At 37.2% G+C, this 21443-nt stretch overlaps 1 protein-coding gene across 2 annotated transcripts in view; it reads right to left on the reverse strand.

Moving 5' to 3' along the window:
• LOC150078362 (uncharacterized) overlaps nt 1-21443 on the reverse strand; it is a 399628-nt gene that overhangs the window by 157418 nt on the left and 220767 nt on the right. For both annotated transcript variants that reach the window (XM_090385439.1, XM_090385438.1), the window contains exon 9: nt 1515-1715. In XM_090385439.1, coding sequence (XP_090241565.1) covers nt 1515-1715 — 201 coding nt within the window. The remainder of the gene's footprint in view (nt 1-1514; nt 1716-21443) is intronic.

Raw genomic sequence — 21443 nt, forward strand, 5'->3', positions numbered from 1 at the left:
CACAAGTCTTAAAAGGTTTAAGCTCCATAATGATAAACAGCACACTTGAGGTTCTCTCAACTACACTAAAAGGCCCAATATTCATATTCTGAACACCACCTGACTGTCTTCAACTGCATGAGTTTCTGATTATGACTAGATTATCTAATCTTATGAAATTATATCTTCTCCTGTAGTTCATAAATCTTCCATTGAACAGCTCCTTATAATTTTATGAATTATAAGGAGCTGATGGAATAATTCATATTTAATTATGAATTATTCCAACAGCAGTATTCCCTTGGACTGGAGAAGTGCCAATACAGTAGACTGTTGCACATCAGATTGATCACAGCTTTCCTTATTTAAGGATAAATTAGCAGTCTTCATAGTTAATTCCATCAGATTCCCATTCAATTCATTTCCTTCCATCTTGGATAACTTACTAGTTAATTCAATCTCTTTCATCTAAACTAAAGTTCAGGCAAACATGATTTCCAATTAAAGTTCTAACAGAATATTATTTGTAGTGCTTCAGATATCTTATCCTCTATTACAAAGCAGTGATAACCATTCACTTACTTTTTCAGGGATGGAAAGCTTAATTTTTCCATTTCTTTTGTTCTCTTTCTTCTAAAATTTCAGGGAAGCATGATTGATCATATTTCCTTGAACTTTAACCTGATTATTTAACCCAGGTGGATGATTAAATAAATTATAAACTTGAAAATGTAAATGAATAATTGCTTCATATTATTTTGTGTGTATTTTTTTTTTCAATAAATATTAATAAAGGTTTTGATTTGTAGGAAAGCAAGTGCAAAAAAAAACATAGCATTTTAAAATTTTTCATTAAAACAAAATAAAATATTAGATTTAGTTAGTATTCCACTTACTCAGTTTCTCACACACACACACACACACACCAATTTATATCATCACCCCAGATGGACATTGTTTGTTTTGTTCGTTGATGACCATTGCATTAATACATTTAAAACGAAGCTTAGTGGTTGTAACAACTATTAGTAAAGTTGTTGTATATGTGAATAGTAAATGTATGTGCATGTAGTAGTCCTTAAAAAAATGAATGCTGAAGTTACACACTGATCTTCATGTTTTAAATTATAAATTTTAAATTAAGCAATTTAATCCTTATGACCAGTTAGACAGTGGGGTTTGGTGCCTGGAGAATATACATACATGTCAGCAACTCCAAGTAACATTAAATAGTAAATATATACATAAAAGTGGACTGTTTGAGGGAAGGTAATGTTTATAAGTCCTTAGAAAACTGAGAAACTATTACAATTTTTAGGCTATTATCAGCTTTCATAACTATGACTGATAATTACTAATGGTATACAGTACTATATTTCTTGAAACTTTCATATTGGAAGTTTAAAAAGTTTATGTATTATAGTAAAATATCAGGCATAACCTTTTTAAACAATTTATTGCATACTGATCATTCAACTATAGGTCTGTATATCTTCAATAACTAAACAATTTAAACATTAAAAACATATACTCACTAAACCTCTTTGTTTTGGGTGAGCACTGATAACCACCAACTGTTTTTCCATATTTCCAGTAGATGCATATGTGCAAAATTCAGAACTATAGTTTTCTTCTTGGAGATTCTGATCACAATCTGAAAGACGCAGACTGCGTAATAAATATAACTGATTGCTATATATATCACGAAATGAAGACGGTCGAGTTCTTGAAGGTGACTAGAATAAAGAAAAACAGAATAATAACAAAATTTGTGATAAACAAAAGCCAGAAAAGATATCATACATTAAATGCCAATTCTTAACTTAATTAGCATTAGCATTAGTAGAGGCATATGATGCAAAAAAGCAAGCTTATTCAGCTTCATCCAAAAAAAAAAAAAAAACACACCACTCCCATTTCACCCCTCCATTCGTTTGAAATACCTGTCCAGCTGACCCTTAAATTTGTTTAGGCTATCAACTTCAACAACAAGTGATGGAAGTCTGTTCCACCAACCAACTACCTGCTGGCTAAAGGCAAATTTCCGCACATCTATCCTACATCTGTCTTTCCTCAATTTGAATTTATGCCCTCTCAGGTGATTATTCTGGGCAAGAGGAAGAATCCCATCAGCATTGAGCATGCTCAAACCATTCAAGGCCTTATACACCTCTATCAGATCACCTCGCCTGTGCCTAGTCTCCAGACACTGTAATTTGCAAAACTTAAGCCTTTCTTCGTAAGAGTAACCCTTTGTTCCATTCACTAATCTTTGTTGCCCTTCTCTGTACTCGTTCCAGCTGCTCTACAATTGATCAACAAGAGAGTTGATCACTGAACCACTGGAGTTAATTATGAATTATTCCATCAGCAGTATTCCCTCGTTTGTTATTTGGTTTTTAGGAGCATTAGCAACTAAGGCTATATTGTTCCGGGGATATGCAGTGATCATTCCCTGACCTTTCCGCATCCTCCGTATTTGGTGGTCACAGGCTCGAACCCTGGTCTAATCAAGAAGTGTGTGCTATGCACTGCTGCTCCTGCCCACCTGGCTATGGAGGCGCCACTTACAGTCTGCCAAACTTCACATACTTTTTCTGAAAGAATCACAATTATCGGTTGATTCAACCACTGCTCATCTCAGTTGTCTGAATTATTTGTTGTATCATTCCTTTCACTTTATTATTATTATTGGCCATATGGTGCAAGGAAGCCTGAGGCTTGTGCTGCACCAGCCAAAAAAAATTCCCAAGTTACCCTGAGAGAGAGAGAGAGAGAGAGAGAGAGAGAGAGAGAGAGAGAGAGAGAGAGAGAGAGAGAAAAGAATCACCAAAAAAGGGAAGAATGATGATATCCAGCTCAGGACCCTGGGTGTGCCAAGACCATACTCACCAGATATGAGCCCCTGGGGTTGATTCAAAGGTGTTGCTTGTGCATATGTCCACTCTGATATTCTGTCAGAGACAGTACAGGCATACCTCGAATAACGAATAGGATGCGTTCCACGAAATTACTTCGTTAAGCGAAACTTCGTTTTCAGAGGTAAAAATACTATGGCCAGAATAGGGATACGTTCCTACGTAATGAAAAGCTTTTTTTTCGAACAAAGAAAAGTTTTATTAAATAAACATTCAACTTACATACAAAGTGAAATCACATTTTAAAATATGAGTCTAAAGTTGATTGCTTATGCTTTTTTTCTCTTTCATTTAACAATTGCCTATACGGAGTTATTGCATTTAACACTGATCGCTTAACAATAAAACTTCTTCCTAAATCAGGATCATTTTCACTAAAAAAATTTAAACGTTTTCAATGTCATTTAAGCAGCTTTTTAAATCTTTGTTTGGTAACACTTTTTTGGCAGGAACTTCTTTAACTTCGTCTTCATTATCTTTGTCTTCGTTGCTAACAAGGTTTTCTAAATCTTCCACTGAAAAACCATCATCTTCTGCATTCAATAAATTTCTAACATCCTCTTCATCGAAATTTTCGAAACCTATTGATTGAGCCATCTGGATAACTTCATTTCTAATTTCTTGGATGCTATTTTCTTCTTCTAGTACAACTTCTGGCCATATTTTGCGCCAAACTCCATTTAAGCATTTCTTAGTGACTTCTTTCCAAGAACTATCAATGTTTTCAATTGCCTTTTTAATGGTGTAGTTTTTCCAAAACGTTTTAACTGTCATTTCCTCTTTATCCTCTAGTTCAGTTAAATTGCTTAATGTTCGACGCAAATAATAAGCGTTAAATGATGCTATCACTCCCTGATCCAATGGTTGAATCAGAGAAGTTGTGTTTGCTGGAAGAAACACAACTTTGACAGGAATGCATGTGTCCAACGTGTTAAGATCAGTAGGATGTCCCGGAGCATTGTCTAACAACAAAAGAGCTTTTTCTTCAAAGTTGTTTTTTTGACAATACCGTTTTACTTCAGGACAAAGTGGTTAACAAACCAATCAGTAAATAACTCCTTGGTAACCCACGCTTTTCTATTTGCTTTCCATATTACAGATAAATTCATTTTTATGTTACCTTTTAACGCCCTCGGATTTTCTGAATGGTAAATTAATAACAATTTTAATTTATAATCGCCAGAGGCATTTGATCGAAAGAGTAACATTAAACGGTCTTTGGCTGCTTTGAACCCAGCAGCTGGTTTTCCTTCAATAGAAATGAAACTTTTTGTTGGTAGCCGTTTCCAGAACATACCGCTTTCGTCAACACTGAACACCAAATTTGGTGGAAAATTTTCACGTTCAATTATTTCCTTTAGTTTTTCTGAAAACTTATTTGCGGCTTCTCCTGTTAATTTTACACTATGAACCCTGGTCCGTTTTTTAAATTTCTCGAACCAACCACGAGAAGCCCAAAAGGTTTCCGTAATTTCGTCAGTTTGTTTAGATTTCAGGTGATTAAACTGGAATATTTTTTTTTATCTTAAATGGGGCTTGAAATTGCGGACTTCGTTATATCGAAGCTTCGTTATCAGAGGTAACGTTAACCGAGGTATGCCTGTAATTTGGAATCTTCCCTTTTTGATCTTCTCTTGCTTAAAATCTCTACCACATTCTGACAAATTCATCTTTTGCCTCTATCATTCTCCCAACTCCGCTAATCACTTTAAAATCTTTGACTTCCTCTCTTCGAAAATTGACTTTCTACAGTCTAACTTTCCTAACAGTGAGGTAATTTTCCTTGGTGATTTTAATGTTCACAACTCCAGCTGGCTTCGATTTCTTATAGTCATACGGACCCAGCTGATCGAGATGCTGAGGCCTTTGCAATTACTAATGGCCTCGCACAGATAGTTCATTTACCTACCAGAATACCGGCAATCCTAACCATACAGCCAACATGCTTGATCTTTTTCTTACAAAAAACTCTTCTAAGCACATGGTCGAGGTGAGTAGTCCTCTGGGCGAGGCAGATCACAACTTGGTGATCGTCTCTTCTCTTCTCCAATGGAGCCTTTCTCTCAAGGCCATTCCCAACCTTTCATTATTTTGCATTACAAGAATGCAAAATGGGATGATCTGAGTGATTTATTTTCTTCTTTTCCTTGGTCGGATTACTGTTTCAAAACTTCTGATCAGAAAATAACATCCTAGACAGTATCATTCGGACTGAAACTGGGAATCATTCTGCCACCCAGCTAGACATTATAAAAGAAAACACTGAATATGACAATGCCAATATTGAACCTCTGTTCACTATACAAGAAATAGCACTATCTAAAAACAATAAATGCCCAGGTTTTGACCTCTTAGAGGTTGAAATTATCAAAAAATTAACGGAAATAGCACCAGATAAATTAATAGCACTATATAATAACTGTATGACAGAAGGTATATTCCCAAAAATATGGAAACAAGCTATGTTAAGATTAATTCTCAAAAACCCTGAAAAACTCCTTACTGATCCCAAATCATATAGACCAATAGCCCACTCCCTGTACTAGGGAAAATATATGAAAGACTAATATATAGCAGGTTAGCTCAATATTACACAGAAGCAGGTTTGCATTCCAACAATCAGTACGGTTTTAAGCAGGGCAATTCTACGGAGGATGCCATGCACCACCTACTGACAACAGTTAAAAACACAGAGGAGGAAATATATGCTGGCAATCTCTATTGACTTTTCTGGGGCATTTGACTCACTCTGGTGCCTAGTGTCCTTAGGAGACTTTGCCAGGCAAATGTCCCACAAAACCTCTATTAGGTAATAAACAGCTACCTTACACACAGAAGTGTCTCAGTACGCACAAGGTTCCAGGAATTGACAAGCCCTGTGAATAAAGGCTGCCCACAGGGTTCAATCCATGGCCCTTTCTTTTGGAATATTGTTCTGGATGAATTTCTGGTCTTGGATCTGGGCCCTATGGAAAGCCTGGCCTTTGCAGATGACATGATTTTCCTTGTAAAAGGTAACTCACAAGTGGTTGTAGAGCAAAGATCAAATGCCGCCCTCTTGCAGCTGCAGGAGTGGGCACAAATGCACATGCTCAAAATATCACCTGAAAAACCAAACAAATACTTCTAAAAGGCAATTTGGACATAAGATGTCCACAAATCAAAATTAACACAACCACTATAAAAATGGTAACAGAACTAAAATATCTTGGAGTGGTCTTTGATTCAAAATTAACTTACCCCCATTTGATCTACTTGGCGAAGAAAGTGAGAAATTATTCAGGTATGATTTCCAGGATCAGTCGAGCAGACTGGGGACTCAAACGAAAGATCCTGGCAATCATATAGCATGCAGTGTTCCTACCTGTTATCACCTATGGAGCCGGTGCGTGGTTCATCCACTCGGCCATAGTAAGAAACAGGAATAAATTAGAATCGATACAAAGGACAATACTACTCACTATTACCAGAGCATGTTGCACAGTAAGCACACCTGCACTACAATTGCTGGCCGGAACTTTACCTGGAAGTAGCCAAAAAAGGCTTATATTATAGATTTAAAAAGGGCATACCCACAGAATTTCTGGGGATAGCCCTTGATACAACCAACACCTTCAATGATGAAAGAAAAAGAATAGCCACAAAGCTTCATGAGCTATGGCAAACAAATTGGGAGCAGGAAACCAGAGGTCTGGTTACCAAACAGTTTCTGCCACGGGTGTCAATGGTTAGCCCAAAGCCACCTAAGTGGTATGCCCCTGGACTTTTTACAACATTTATATTGACAGGTCACGGCTCCCTAAAGGTGAAACTAACCTCCTTAGGCCTGACCGATGACCCAAACTGCACCTGTGGCGAAAGTGAAGACTGGGCACACATTCTATATGAATGTATAATATATGACATCCCCAGAACAGAGCTAATAGCACAGATTGGTCCCCTTCCCAGGGGAGAAGAACATCTGTTCATCATAGAAGAGCAAAATTATAAAGCTTTTACATCTTTCGCACAGAAAGTATTCAAAATGCACAGAGCAATCCAAAGAATGGCAAATTCAGCCCCCCCCAGCAATTAAACAATAATCAATAGTAAAATTGCCCAAGTTTCCCACCACACCCAGACGATGACTTAAAAACTGTTAGGATAGCAGTATTCTGCGCCCTGACATAACAAAACTCCCCAGGACTAACCTGGGGGCCCCCCACCAAATAAGTAACCATGTAGGGGAGGGAGATGTACAGGCAGCCAGGGAAGCAGATTAACTGAAAAATATCAGTAAGCTAGTAGCAAGGGGATGCAATGTAGAATGAAAGAAGAATGAATGAATGAAAATGAAAGATAGAATGAATAGGCTGGGCACTGAGTGAACTAGGAATTATGGTAAAAGGGAATAAATGGCAGTTTTGGTGAAAGAAAGAATGACCTAGCATGAGGGAAAGAGAGAGTGAATGGGAATGAGTGGAAGAGCAAATGTAATTGGCCGAAAGAATACAAAGTTAAAAATAACTTGCATTACTTTATATATACTGTACTAACAAACATTTACTAACCGCATAAACACTATCACTGCATTCTCCCCTGGCCTGCAAAAAAAAAAAAAAAAAAAAACTTGCGGCTAGGCCTGCACCACAACTGAAGAATAACAGTAAGCTGAGGTGCCCAGAGATTGCAGTGCAGAAAGTAAGAGTTGAATAAATGAGATGAGAGCTAGAAGAATGAATAAAAGTGTAAGCATGCGAGAAAAAGGATACAAACCATAAATGCTACAGTTAAGTACACACTAACCCTAGTTTTAATTAGTGTCTAAATTTGCACTACATATCATTGCATCCCCTCCTGATGTGTGAGAAAAAGATGAATGAGTTGAGTGAAAAAAAAAAAAAAAAAAATATATATATATATATATATATATATATATATATATATATATATATATATAAAAACTTGGAAAAAAAAATTATAAAATAAGAAAAAAGTATTTAAAAAAAAAGAATGCAAGTAGAGTGAGAATGCAGATTATGAATGAAGTAAATGTGTATCTCTCCCACCCCCTTGTCTGGTGGGTTCCCCACTGCCAGCTGACATATCCCACCCCCAGAGCGGGATGGGCAGCTTGACCTTCATACCGGATTCGACACTGCTTGGACATGACACAGACAAAGACATTCTGCGGCTTTGCTGCCAACACGCCATTGGCGACCTGAACTGGGTACTCTAACCCGGTTCCCTCTAAAACCTCATCCCCAGGCAGGGGAGGAAGGAGACAGATCTGTCTCCTCTCCTCCCTGTCTACCCTCCATACTTCGCCTGGTGGGGCTCATCTCCACTGACCACTTTGGGGATGCCTACTCTATTGTCCCTATTCTTCTATCTGTTTTTCCCCCAATCTTCACTCTCCCTCTCTCTCACTAAATCAACTGAGTATATCCTTAACAATGCCGCCAAATTCAAATCAACATCTAAATTCTACCGGTTTGGTGTAAATCTCTAAGACAACTAACACTATTAGCTTTTATCTAGCGTATAGCCTCACGTCTAAATTTAATAACATCAAAATTTTGCCCGACCTATTAGGCCTTTAACACATCTCTTTAGTGCTCAACCCCAACCAGCGATTTCCTAACAGCAATCCCATTAAGCATTAATGTCAAACGCATAAAAAATTTTTTTTTTTTTTTTAGGTCCTAGCCACTGAAATCCCAGGAAACTAGGTGGCAGGATCTGCCAGAGCAATTTGTTGTGATACTGGATACACCTGGCTAGCCTCCACGTGGCAAGGTATGGGCAAAGTCGGGCCCCACTAGAGGCTTGGTGGCCAATAAGCCGGACAAACAATGGGCACAACATATCACACTGAACAGACACGGCCCACACACTTTCAAGTCTCTGGCTTGACAGTGTACTCTCCTCGATACAGCAAAACACACATGGAGATGGGAGAAATCCCAGGTGCCGTCTGACACGATTATACCTTATGCACAATTACCCTTCAGGTCTTTTTCATTCTCTACCACACAGTTGATATGTTACTCTGGGATTACTGCTATCCATATGCAATACTTTGTCAATGTTAAACTTCAGTTGCCACCTCTCAGTCCATCTGCTCAACTTTTCTAGATCCTATTGCAGTAGCATACTATCATTAGTGTCATTACCAACCCTGTCAACCTTCGTATCGTCTGCAAACTTAGACATTAAGCCTGATATACCTTCATCAATATCATTAATAAATACAGAAATCAACAATGGGCCCGACATGGACCCCTGGGGAACCCACTAATAACATTAGTCCATGAAGAGCAGTGTCCATTAATTATCACTCTGACTTCTCCCACTCAACCATCCCTTTATCCTTAACAGCAATCTGCCTCCAATGCCACACTGCTCCAATTTGTGCAGAAATCTTCCATGTGCAACAGTATCAAAAGCCTTTCTAAGATCCAAATATATGATATCAAATTATTCTTTGCATCCAGTTCCTTTGTGACATTGTAGTATCCAATCAAATTGGTCAGACAAGACTTCCCCTTAACAAATCCATGTTGTGTCTGAACTATAACTGCAGTCTTGTCTAGATGATCCTGTAGTGCTTCTTTAACCCAGACTCCACTATTTTCCCTGAACAGAAGTTAAACTAACAGTTCTTGTGTCACTCTTTGATCCTCCTTTGTGAATTTGGGTCACATCTCCAATCCATGGGGACCTCTCTTGAGTCCAAGGAAGCTCTCATAATTATGGCTAAGGGTTTGCTTACTTCCTTTGCTATAACTGGATAGATTCCATCCACTCCAGGTGCCTTTCTTATGTTTAACTTCAACAATTTTTTCCTCCACTTTGCTCTGAGTTATTATAAAATCATTTAGCTCCCTGCCAGAGTTTGATAAACTTCTGACGTTCCCCTCCCTGAATAACTCCTCATGTGTCAGGAGTTATTCAGTTGGAACTGCAGAAAGTTGAAACTCAACTTTCTCCAGCAGTCTGACTTTCCTATGACAGGGGAAATTTTCCTTGGTGATTTTAATGTTCACAGCTCCAGCTGGCTTCCGATTTCTAATCACACAGATACAGCTGGTTAAGATACTGAGGTTTTGCAATTTCTAATGGCCTGGCACAGATTTCATTTACCTACCAGACAATCCTAACCACACAGCCAGCATTCTTGATCTTTTTCTCACAAACAACCCTTCCAAATACCCAGTCAAGGTGAGTGATCCTCCAGGCACCTCAGATAACAGCAGGTGATGATTTCTTTTCCAATGGAGTTATTCTTTCGTGGCTATTCTCAGCATCTTGTTATGCTGTTTAGCATTACAAGAATGTAGAATGGGATGATCGGTGAGATTTATATTCTCTTTTTCTTGATTGGATTACTGTTTTAAATCTTCTAATGTCATGTTTGTTCAGAAAGTTTGTTCATGTCAGTGAAATTATTCTTGGAGGGATGAAATCCTATATTCCACTTGAGCCACCTTAAAATCCCATCTTTTATCTACTCTTTGGTTTTCCAATAAATGCGCTAAGGCTGCTCAAGATAAGAATGTTCCATATCACAACTGGTTCACATCCAAATCTCTAGGTTCATTTTTCACCCACACTAAAGCTCACAACAATTGTAAAGCAGCTATTAATCAGTCCAAACTAGATTTTGAACACGCTAAGAGTAGAAAACTGCTTCTTGCCCAAACAGTAATCTAGCATTCTGGTGCATTGTAAAATCCATTGGCTGCAACTTCTCTACTCTCTGCATCTGTTAGAACTGAATGGTTCTATCAACACAATAGTGTCGATCCAATGGAAAAGTTTGGTGAAACTCATGCAGTTGCTCCTGACATTTCAAAGGCTTTTGATCATGTCTGGCATAAAGGTCTTATAAATAAGCTTCCATCTTATGGATTGCTGGCTGCTTTTTTTTATAAATCGTTATCCAGTTTTCTGTCTTGAATGCTCACTGCAGTGGATGACAGATGGCTCGCTGTCCCCTAACTTCTCCGATAATGCTGGTGTTCCCCAAGGTACAGATCTTTCTCCCACTGTTTTCCTCTTTTATATTAATGACTTTCCATTGACTCGAAATCCCAAACGTAGTTTTGCTAATGATAGCACATTGCATTCCACCTTCCAGTTTAGGAAACCTGGCATTGCATAAACAGCTTTGACTTATCAAATATTCACTACCAATTCCTTAAATGCTGATTGATCTCTAGGTAATTCTCCAATGTGGCAGAGATAATTTAGTTCATTTCAATCCTAAAACTCAGTCCTGTCATACATCTCGCAAAAAGATTCTTCTGCTTCTGTGCTTATCTTTGATGATACTCAGATTTCTAATATTTCTTGGCATAAGCACATCACAAATATTGCTTCCTCTGTATCTTAGAAATTGAGTTCTCTCATTTGTTATCAGTGTTACTTTTCTTCTAAACATCTACTCATTCTGTCCAAATATGAAATCCATCCTACCAAGGAATATTGTTCCCACATCCAGGGCAGTTCCTCCATAACCTCTCTCACGCTTCTATATTTCACTCAAAAGAAGGCAGTTAGGTTAATTAATGATCCATCTCTTACTAAGTCTTTCCTCTTTCTGTGTCACAGACCTGTTTCTGCTGCATGCCTTTTTTATAGATACTTCCATGGGCACTGTTCTTCTGAATTGGCTTTTATAATCCCTCTCCCTTCTCTTCCAAACTAACTCTTCCAATCCTAAAACATGCCAAAAGAGGTCAACATCCATTTAATCTCCAACTTCAAACTCACAGAACCAACTTTTATTCTTCCTCATTTATCTCTTTAACTTCCGATTTTTGGAACAACCTCCCTTCACATGTATTTCCTGAAAATTACAATCTACAGAAATTGAAGTCTAACGTCAACAAGTACCTTCTATCATCTTCTCAACATTCAACTTATTCACAGTTCCAATTACTATAGGTCAGGGGTCGGCAACCTTTTTTAAATGACGAGCCATTTTTGATTTAATTAAAAAAAAAAGAATCCAAAGAGCTGCACCTCAGCTCAAGCTGGGATGAGGGGGGGGGAGAGTTTTTTATTAAATGGAATAGAGTGGGAAGGTATTCTACTAAAAAAATATATTTTTTGAAATATTATTTATTGATACTGAAAAAAATGTAACAAAATCCAATTAGGTACGAATTAATGTGACTTTTGCTGCTGAACTTCTTGAGCGAGTCTTTCAACATCAGGCAAGTATGCTGTAATTTTCATCTTTAAACATGCTGAGAGATTGGCATTGTTTTCAGATGGTTTCTTGATTTATTTTTGATATAGTTCATGTTCGAAAATATTTGCTCGTAGAAATACATCCCTTGTTGTACATGTGGGCTAAAAGTTAAAGAGCCGCAGGTTGCTGACCCCTGCTATAGATTCTAATCCTCTTTAATATTTTTTTATGGTTTTGTAAAAAAAAAAAAAAAAAAAAATTTCATTCCATTTACTGTTATCTTTTTAGGTGCTTTTGCATAAAGGCATAATGTACCCATCATCTTCACCTCTTTCTGTCTGCATCTAATAACTTGATGTCTGGTGGAGATTTGGAGAAAATTTTATATCTTCTGCTTCTAGAAAAATTTGTTAAGCCATCCAAATTTTCAATCAAATCAGGCCAATAGAAATCCTGCAATTATTATTTCTTTGTCCATCCATCTGCATGTAATAACTTGATTCCCATTGGATGGATTTTTATGAAATTTTGGACCAACAGAAATCCAGTAATTATTATTATTATTTTTTTTTTTCATGCATATCACACATGATATTCATATTCTGTATATTGTAGCTGAAGCACTGAACATTACATTTTTTTTTGCTATGCAGCAATTTGAGGAAGCCATGCATAAAATCATTTGGGGTTGCATAAAAATCATAGCTTTTTTATATAAATTATGTAATTATGAATTAGTAATAATTACTGATTTAGTACATTCATAATAGTAATAATTAGTTACATTAGTAATCATTAATTATTACTTCCTAAAGCATTGCACACATTAACAAACAACTTGTGTTCACTAATCTTTATGCAATGCAACAAGTTCTGCAGAAAGTATTAAGGTGATCATGCAGAAAATGAACCTAAGTACTCATTTTGAAACAATTTCTTGAAACCAGTAAGCCAACCTCTCATATCCCTTCAATTTATAAATTCTTAAGTTCTTCACAGCACTCCAAAATGCTCAAAACACTCATAACTCTGAGCCTCCAGTACTTTTTGAAAACAGTAGTTTCAATATCATCTTGCAGCAACTCACTGATTTATAGTTCTTCATAAACATCAGGGTGAAGTTCAGCATTGCTTAAATCAGAAAAATTTTAAAAAATGTATCAAAACCACCTTCTCCCCTTCCTTTTTTATCTGTGGCCTTAAACTGCTTAATTAATCCCAGTTTTATACATAGCAGCAGCAAATACCTGCTTGAAGGAAAAGTGCCTCATTGATGACATTTTTTTCCCTTTTTTTTTCAAGATGGGGATTAGTAATTTCTGTTGATGTCAATAATCAGCTTTAGACCTGATGTCTCATTTGCATGGTCCTCCATAGCAGCTTAGTCAGCATGATATGTCACCATTGAAGAGTTTACATGTATACCTGTTGAACATGGTTTGGATTGTGTACGGAAGGCTTTGGTTAGGGATAATACTTTGAAGGATAGGACAGCCTTGAGTGGTGAAGACATTTGTGAAGGTGTTGGTTTGTGCTTGACTAGTAACCACCATGTTGTTTCAAAATGTTATGTACCAGCAAGTCTGCGGAGTGGCCATGGGTTCACCTATTAGTGTAATTATAGCGAATTTAGTCATGGAAGAGAAGATAGGATGTTGGGGTGCTCTAGTCTATCCCCATTGAGTATGTGGAAGAGGTATGTTGATGACACGTTCACGATAATACAAAGGGGATATGAAACTGAAGTACTTAATTGATTAAATAATGGTTCCCCCTACATTCATTTACCTCGGAGGTTGAGTTGGGTGGGCCCTTCTGTTCCTAGACGAGTATGTGTATAGAGAAGGCCGACACTTCAGAACCAAGGTTTATAGAAAACTGATGTGTTGCGGCCAATACACACATTTTAAAATTGCCAGGCTGGTTGCCACAAAAATAGCGTGGTCAATGCCTTAATGGGTAGGGTGGGGTCCCATTGCTCTTCATCTAAGGAGAGGGACGACAAGACCAAACGGGTTACGGCTGACCTAGTAATGTGTGGTTACCCCCAGAGCATTATTGAGGGATGTTTAAGAGATATGAGTAGCAGTCATAGGGATGTTTTTACACCTGTTGCCACTGCATACATCCCCTACTATCTAGGCATCTCGGAACCCATCACTCGTATATTGCGCTCTTGTCAGATACGCTATGTGCAGCTTCCGGGCTGGAGATTGCGCATGGTAATGTCCGCAATTAAAGATCCTATTGTGACACTAGTGGGTTGATACAAAACTGAGTGTCTGGATTGTGGGGAATGTTATGTGGGTGAGACGAAACATAGGCTGCATGATCGCCTGGAGGAGCATGATAAGGCCTTCAAGACTGCTAATTATGTAGGTTCAGCCATAGCTGAACGTGCCTGGGAAACTGGGCATGGTATTATGACTAAAGAAGTGGTGATTGTGGATAAAGTGCATGGTTTTTGGGAACTGGAAATGGTTATAGAGTCTAAAGATATGTTCGTCTGGATGCTATAGTCTTAATAGGGATAAGGTCTGTCATATTCATCCACTCTTTGAAGCCCTTATCCCAGGGAGAGATGAACATTTTGGAATGGTTCGTTCCAGTGCCATTTCTGGTTCCAACACACAGGAAGTGGACCAAACGCAAGTGCCATAGCTCATGTTGCATACCTGCTGGTGACGTATAGGTGTACATATATAGATGTTGGATAACCTGTAACCATTATTGCTGATGAAGGTGGCCGCTGCTGCCAAAAGCTACAGTTTTAGTGGTTTTTAGTAATCTTAAACATCTTTTTAGTGCTTTTAATTTTCATTCTTGTTATAATATCATATTTTATTTTATTTTAATATACAGCTTATATAGCATATTTATTTAATAAAGGTAATTTTATTGATTTGATTCATTGTTTTAGTAGCATTATAGATGAATGATATGTCATCAACCATCCCATCAATGATCGATTTCTAAAGTCTTCTTCAATCGAGGCTGTTGTTAATCAATCTCACGAAGAGAGAGAGTAGAGTCTCCATCCTGTGAGTCATTCTGGGTTTCTCAGTCCAAATAAAATGCAAATTGGCTCATGACCACATACTTCTACAAATATACTACACAGATATGTGTAGTTACAACACCATATACAGTCATGAAATACTGTTCAGGGAATAAAACTTAGAAATGCTAAAAAGCCATTAAAAATTTAACACATCACATTAAAAAGTGATGTGTTAAATATTTACCCCAATGTAACCAAGAAAACTTAGTCATGAAAATAGTGTTCAGGAACTAAAGCACTGAAGCTGCATAAACTGAATCAGTAAATTTCAGAAATGCCAAAAAGCTGTTCCCCAGTCAAGTGTCACGAGCACTTTTCCAAATCATAACTCCAAGTAGACAGGCTCCGCAACCAACAATTGTTAAACAGCATTGGAAAACACAAGGGGTCCCATAATATCATCTGCCCAAACACTGGCAGCTCTACAGAGGACAGAAAGGACAGTGAAGAGAAAGTTGTCAGCTACCTCTACCATCCAGTCCAGGGTAGATGTATCCTTTGTTTCAATCAGCACAAGTGGCTGGCAAGCTTCCATCCACTATCTTGTCATAATTCTGAATAAGTGTCCCCATGCACTGGTTAGTGCATGGGGACAATTATCCACTGATATAGGAGCATGATGACAACTGGGTTATAAGTTTACAGGTTTCTCACTCCAGTTCCATTTTTAGTATTAGAACAATCTGAAATATATGATCATTCAAAATCCCAAATTTCACTTGTCTTAACTGTAAGCAAAAATGTAAACAGTAGTATAAAATTTAGTTCCAAATTGTTTAATACAAACTTGATATGGCAATTACTTTAATAAGACTAACTGCCATAAAGTTGTATTAAACAATTAATATTAAATAAATAATTCAATCAAATTATACATATTCCGTTTCATGCAGAGCAGAGGTTCTTGTCAGTTTGGTGTGCAAGACAATTCATTGTACTCTGTTCAGTGCATGACAATTCACTGAATACAATTTTATGTACGAGAGTTCAGTTTATGTGACAATTTGGTGTATGAAAACTGGTGACTATGGAAATTTGGCTAGTACAATTTGGTGAATTCTATGCAAGAATTCAAGGTATGACATAGCTAGACAGAAAATACAAACATTTAACACACCATGCATAAATAGTTAATTTAATGATCATGGTATTGTTTATATTTTTGATAGAGCACACTAACTACATTCATTTTGGGTGTTAGCATATATATGTAAAGTATTTATTATCTTCAACGTGTCTGTCTGCACATAATAAGTCAACTCCTAGTGGATGGATGGATTTTATAAAATTCTATATTTGGCTCTTTCAGAAAGATTTCTCAAGCCCTCCTAAATTACATTAAAATTGGATCAATAGAAATCCAACAATTATTATTTCTTTGTATGCCCATCTGCATGTAATAAATGATTTTCAGTGGGTGGATTTTCCTAAAACTTTATATTTGGCTCTTGTAAAAAGGTCTGTACAATCCCCTCAAATTTCATTAAATCAGACAAATACAAATCTGCCCTCCCTCCCTCCCTCCCCAAAGGGAACCATTGCACACTCCTGAAATAGCAATACAAATTGGTTGGGTATGCACCTATTACTGTTATCATTACTGTCTATCCATATTGTAAAGTTATTACAATATGTACAAACTGCTGAAGATAATAGCTGCATACCCACTTTCCAAACTGCCTGTGAGTAGGATCCGGCTGATTATTTTTACAAAAACCACCTTTTATTATTATTATTATTTTCTAAATTTTTGCATTCTTCTGTCTAAGAAACCAAAATTTCTCTTGGTTTATTTTTTTACTACATTGATTTTCTTAATTTCTGTTCTGTGTGTGTGATGCACTGAATTGTCATACTTGCAAAATTGTGGTAGCCACCAATGGTCTTTCACCAACTTGTCATATACAAGAAATGTCATGCATCGAAGTGTCACATACACCAAACTGTCATGTATTACTGAACTTTCAAATATAGCAGGCCCCCGTTATAATGCGGTTCGCTTTACGCTGATTCACTATAACGCTGTTCTTATATTATAACCCGTATCTGACTATAAAACGCTGTCACAGATCACTATAATGCTCTTTTACAGACTGCATTTTTGGCATATTTAATGAAATCGTTTCATTTGATGGAGTCAATAGCTTGAAAATGAATATCAAAACAGCATTAAAATGAATATCAAAACAGCATTAAAATGAATATCAAAACAGCATTAAAATGTTTTCCACGCCGACTTGAGAAATTTTCCCATGCTCAGTGATATTTTCTCGCACACTAATTTAATTGCAGTACAGTGACTTGTTGCGTAGTTCGGAAATCAACATTTTAAAAAATGATCAAGTATATTGCTTGTAATATTTGCGTTATATGCATTTATCCGAAGTCTAGTCCTCACTCAGTACAATATTAGACATTGTGCGTAACGGACAGTTTACTTGAACATTGTATCGTAATTAATGCAACCAATGCAGTTACATTTTCGAAGAGTTAATAATGGCCAATAAGAATGAAAAAGCAACAACGTCTGGGCGCAGTACAACAATAAAGACTGAATTTGAAAATTAAATTAGACGTTTTTAAGCGAATCGATTCCGGTCAAAGACAAGCGGATGTGTGCCACAATTTAGAACTTATTATTATTATTATTTGCTATATGGTGCAAGGAAGCCTGAGGCTTATGCTGCACCAGCCAAAAAAATTCCCTAGTTACCCTGAGAGAGAGAGTCAAAAGTAGAAGGGGAATCACCAGGAAACAGAAGAATGATGATATCCAGCTTGCAAGTTTAACTGTAAGAACAATTATAAAAAAAAATAAAGAATTAATTTTAACAGCGGGAAAGATAGCTGTTCCATTGCAAGCAACTAGGGTTAGGCCAGCTATTAGGATTTTATTGAAGATAATAAATCAGTTGAAGAATGCAGAATTCAGTTAAGTTAAATATCATAAAAAAAAAAAGAAAGAGAGAGAGAGATTAGCCAATATGATGATCTGAAGAAAACTCACCTAAAAAAAAAAATGTGGAACCATTTAAAACTAGTAAGGGCTGGTTGAACAGATTTAAAATCCAGGGAGAAGCCACAAGTCCAGATTAAGGAGCTGAAACTTTCAAAAAAGAACTTGTTAAAATTATTGAAGAGGGATATTGAAGTGGTAACACTGCAGGGGATTTAAAATTAAAATTAATACCCCTTTTAGTTTATTTGGAAGAGGACCAAAGTTCAATCCAATATAGACACATTTTTCTTGATTAAATTCATCAATTAAATTAAATCAATTTAGATCAATTAAATTCATGATTTTAATTGGAATTTTAAGTTTAATTTTGATACGTAAGTAGTTACCACATAATTATATATGTATGTAATGCAGAATATTTTATATATACAAATATTTGAATATTAAATATTTTGACCGACATTTGTGCATCTTTTCATTACCGTTTATTATTGATTAGAAAATATCCTATGGCATCGACCGCAACTCACAAATACATGTTAACTTATGGGAATGCGGCACTCGTTTAGCGTGGATTCACTTAGCGCTTTGTTTTTCCGGAACGAATTATCAGCGTTAAGCAGGGGTCACCTGTACATACAACTGTCATATAATGTATTGTTTTACTCCCCCAAATGACATGATCCTGCAGAGCAGTGCTGTCAGATAGAAATTCAGTGCGACGGGAAGAACAGTAACTGGGTTTAATAAGTGTTTGCTGGCCAGCCGCTAGTTAGTACACCGGACTGAACCTATTGGTAACTCTTCAGGAGGCTTCCGGATCAGCTAGTGTATAATCTTGCTACCTCTACTCTGCTAGATATTGACTGGAGGGAGTCCGAGTAGTGTGTATGCGGGGGGGGGGGGCATTGTCAAGGTCACATTGTGTCAAGGATCTGGGTATATTCTTAGCATGTGTATGCCATATCCAAAAATTACTTCATACAGCATGTCTCCCCCCCACTACTTTTTCTTACCATTGAATAGAATAATGAATTGTCAAACTAATAGAGTAAGCTTATCTGCGAAAAGATCTAAACCTCCCAAACACTTCCTAGTTCATTTCACAAATATATGTGAATTTTCTCAAGTCTAATCTCAACAATGTCCATTTCCACTTACAATCAGCCAAACCCCATGTACTTTTTCTGACAGAATTTCAGTTATCGGTTGATTCAACTACTGCTCATCTCAGTGGCCCAAATTATTCGCTGTATGATTCCTTTTGCCTCAGAGGTGGTACTTGTGCATATGTCTATATAAATAGCCTAAATAAATTTAAGGCTCAGCTGGACAGGTATTTCGAACGAACGGAGGGGTGAAGTGGAAGTTTTTTTTTTTTTTTTGGCTGATGCTGCATAAGCTTGCTTTCTTGCATCATATGCCTCTGATAATGCTAATGTCCATTCCAATACACCCTGTCACAGACTTGGCAATTTGGAATCTCCTCTGGCTTAAAATCTCTCTCTACCTCATTGTGTCAAATTCATCTGTTGTCTCTTTTCATCAGAGTCTCCATTCTCCCAACTCCACTAATCACTTGGAGCTCTTCAACTTGCTCTCTTTGCAACTTGACTTTCTCCAGTCCAACTTTCCTAACAGTGAGGTAATTTACTTGGTGATTTTAATGTTCACAACTCCAGCTGGCTTCCATTTTCTAGTCGCACTAACCCAGCTGGTCGAGATGCTGAGGCTTTTGCAATTACTAATGACCTTGCACAGATTGTTCATTTACCTACAAGAATACCGGACAATCCTAACCATACAGCTAACACATTTGATCTTTTTTTCACAAACAACCCTTTTAAGTACACGGTCAAAGTGAGTGGCCCTTTAGGCACGTCAGATCACAACTTGGTGATTGTCTCTTTTCCAATGGAGCCTTTATCTCATGGCTATTCCCAACCTCATATTGTTTGGCATTACAAGAATGCAAAATGGGATGACCTGCAAGATTTCTTTTCCTTGGTCAGATTACTGTTTCGAAACTTCTGATGTCAATATTTGCTCCGATCGTGACAGTGAAATTATTCTTGTAGGAATGGAATCCTTTAATTCCACACTCCACTTTAAAATCTCATCCTTTATCTAAACCTTGGTTTTCCAATAAATGTGTTAAGACCATTCAGGAGAAGAATGATGCATATCGTAATTGGCTTGTTTCCAATTCTTCAGTTTTATTTTCTGCCTACACCAAAGCTCACAACAATTTCAAAACAGTTATTAATCAGTCCAAACTAGATTTTGAAGAGGCTACGAGTAGAAAACTTACTTCTTGCCCTAATAGTAGCCATGCATTCTGGTCTCTTGCCAGAGCTATTGGCCGCAACTTTTGCCCATCTCTGCTCCCACCTCTGTCAAAACCAGATGGTTCTGTTGTCACTTTGGACAAAGATAAAGCTGTCCAGCTAGCATCCCATTTTTCTTCCAACTCATGTATTAATGATCTTGGTAAAACACCTCCCACCATTCCCAACACGTTCCATTCAATGCCTCCTGTGGTCTTGTGTCAAAAGGATGTCAGAAAGATTTTGACGAATCTTGATGCTAAGAAAGCTCCAGGTCCTGATGGTATTTCTCCACTTGTTCTCAAATCCTGTGCTCCTGAACTTATTCCTGTTCTTTGCCACTGTTTTTCACTTTCTTATTCCAAAGGTGTTTTTCCTTCTGTTTGGAAATTTGCTCATATCCAGCCAATTCCTAAAAAGGGTGACAAATCCCTCCCATCCAATTATCGTCCCATTGCAATTAATTCTACTTTTTCTAAAGTAATGGAGAAATAAATTAACCACCAACTCTTAAACTATCTAGAAACCTTCTGTCTTATCAATGTTCGCCAGTATAGATTCTGTCAGTACCGATCCACTGGTAATAATCTGGCTTATGTTACTCATTTATGGACAAATTCATTCAGTTGCTCTTGACATCTCAAAGGCTTTTGATTGTGTTTGTCATAAAGGTCTTCTAAACAAGCTTCCATCTTATGGTTTGTCAACTGTTTTTTGGAAATTGTTATCCAGTTTTCTCTCTGATCGCTCACTGAGGGTGATGGTAGATGGCTCTCTGTCTTCTAACTTATCCACTAATGCTGGTGTCCCCCAATGTTCAGTTCTTTCCCCCACTCTTTTCCTCTTGTATATTAACGATCTTCCATTGACTGGAAATCCTATCCATAGTTTTGCCGATCATAGCACATTGCATTCCACTTTCCATTTTGAGAAACCTTGCCCTGCTCAATCAGCTTCAATTTCTTGATTATCCCCTAACAATTCCTTAAATGCCGATCTTCAGGTAATTCTGCATTGG

This window comes from Mastigoproctus giganteus, chromosome 11, assembly GCF_048544385.1.
Source record: "Mastigoproctus giganteus isolate SK-2022 chromosome 11, ASM4854438v1, whole genome shotgun sequence".
Classification (NCBI taxonomy): domain Eukaryota; kingdom Metazoa; phylum Arthropoda; class Arachnida; order Uropygi; family Thelyphonidae; genus Mastigoproctus; species Mastigoproctus giganteus.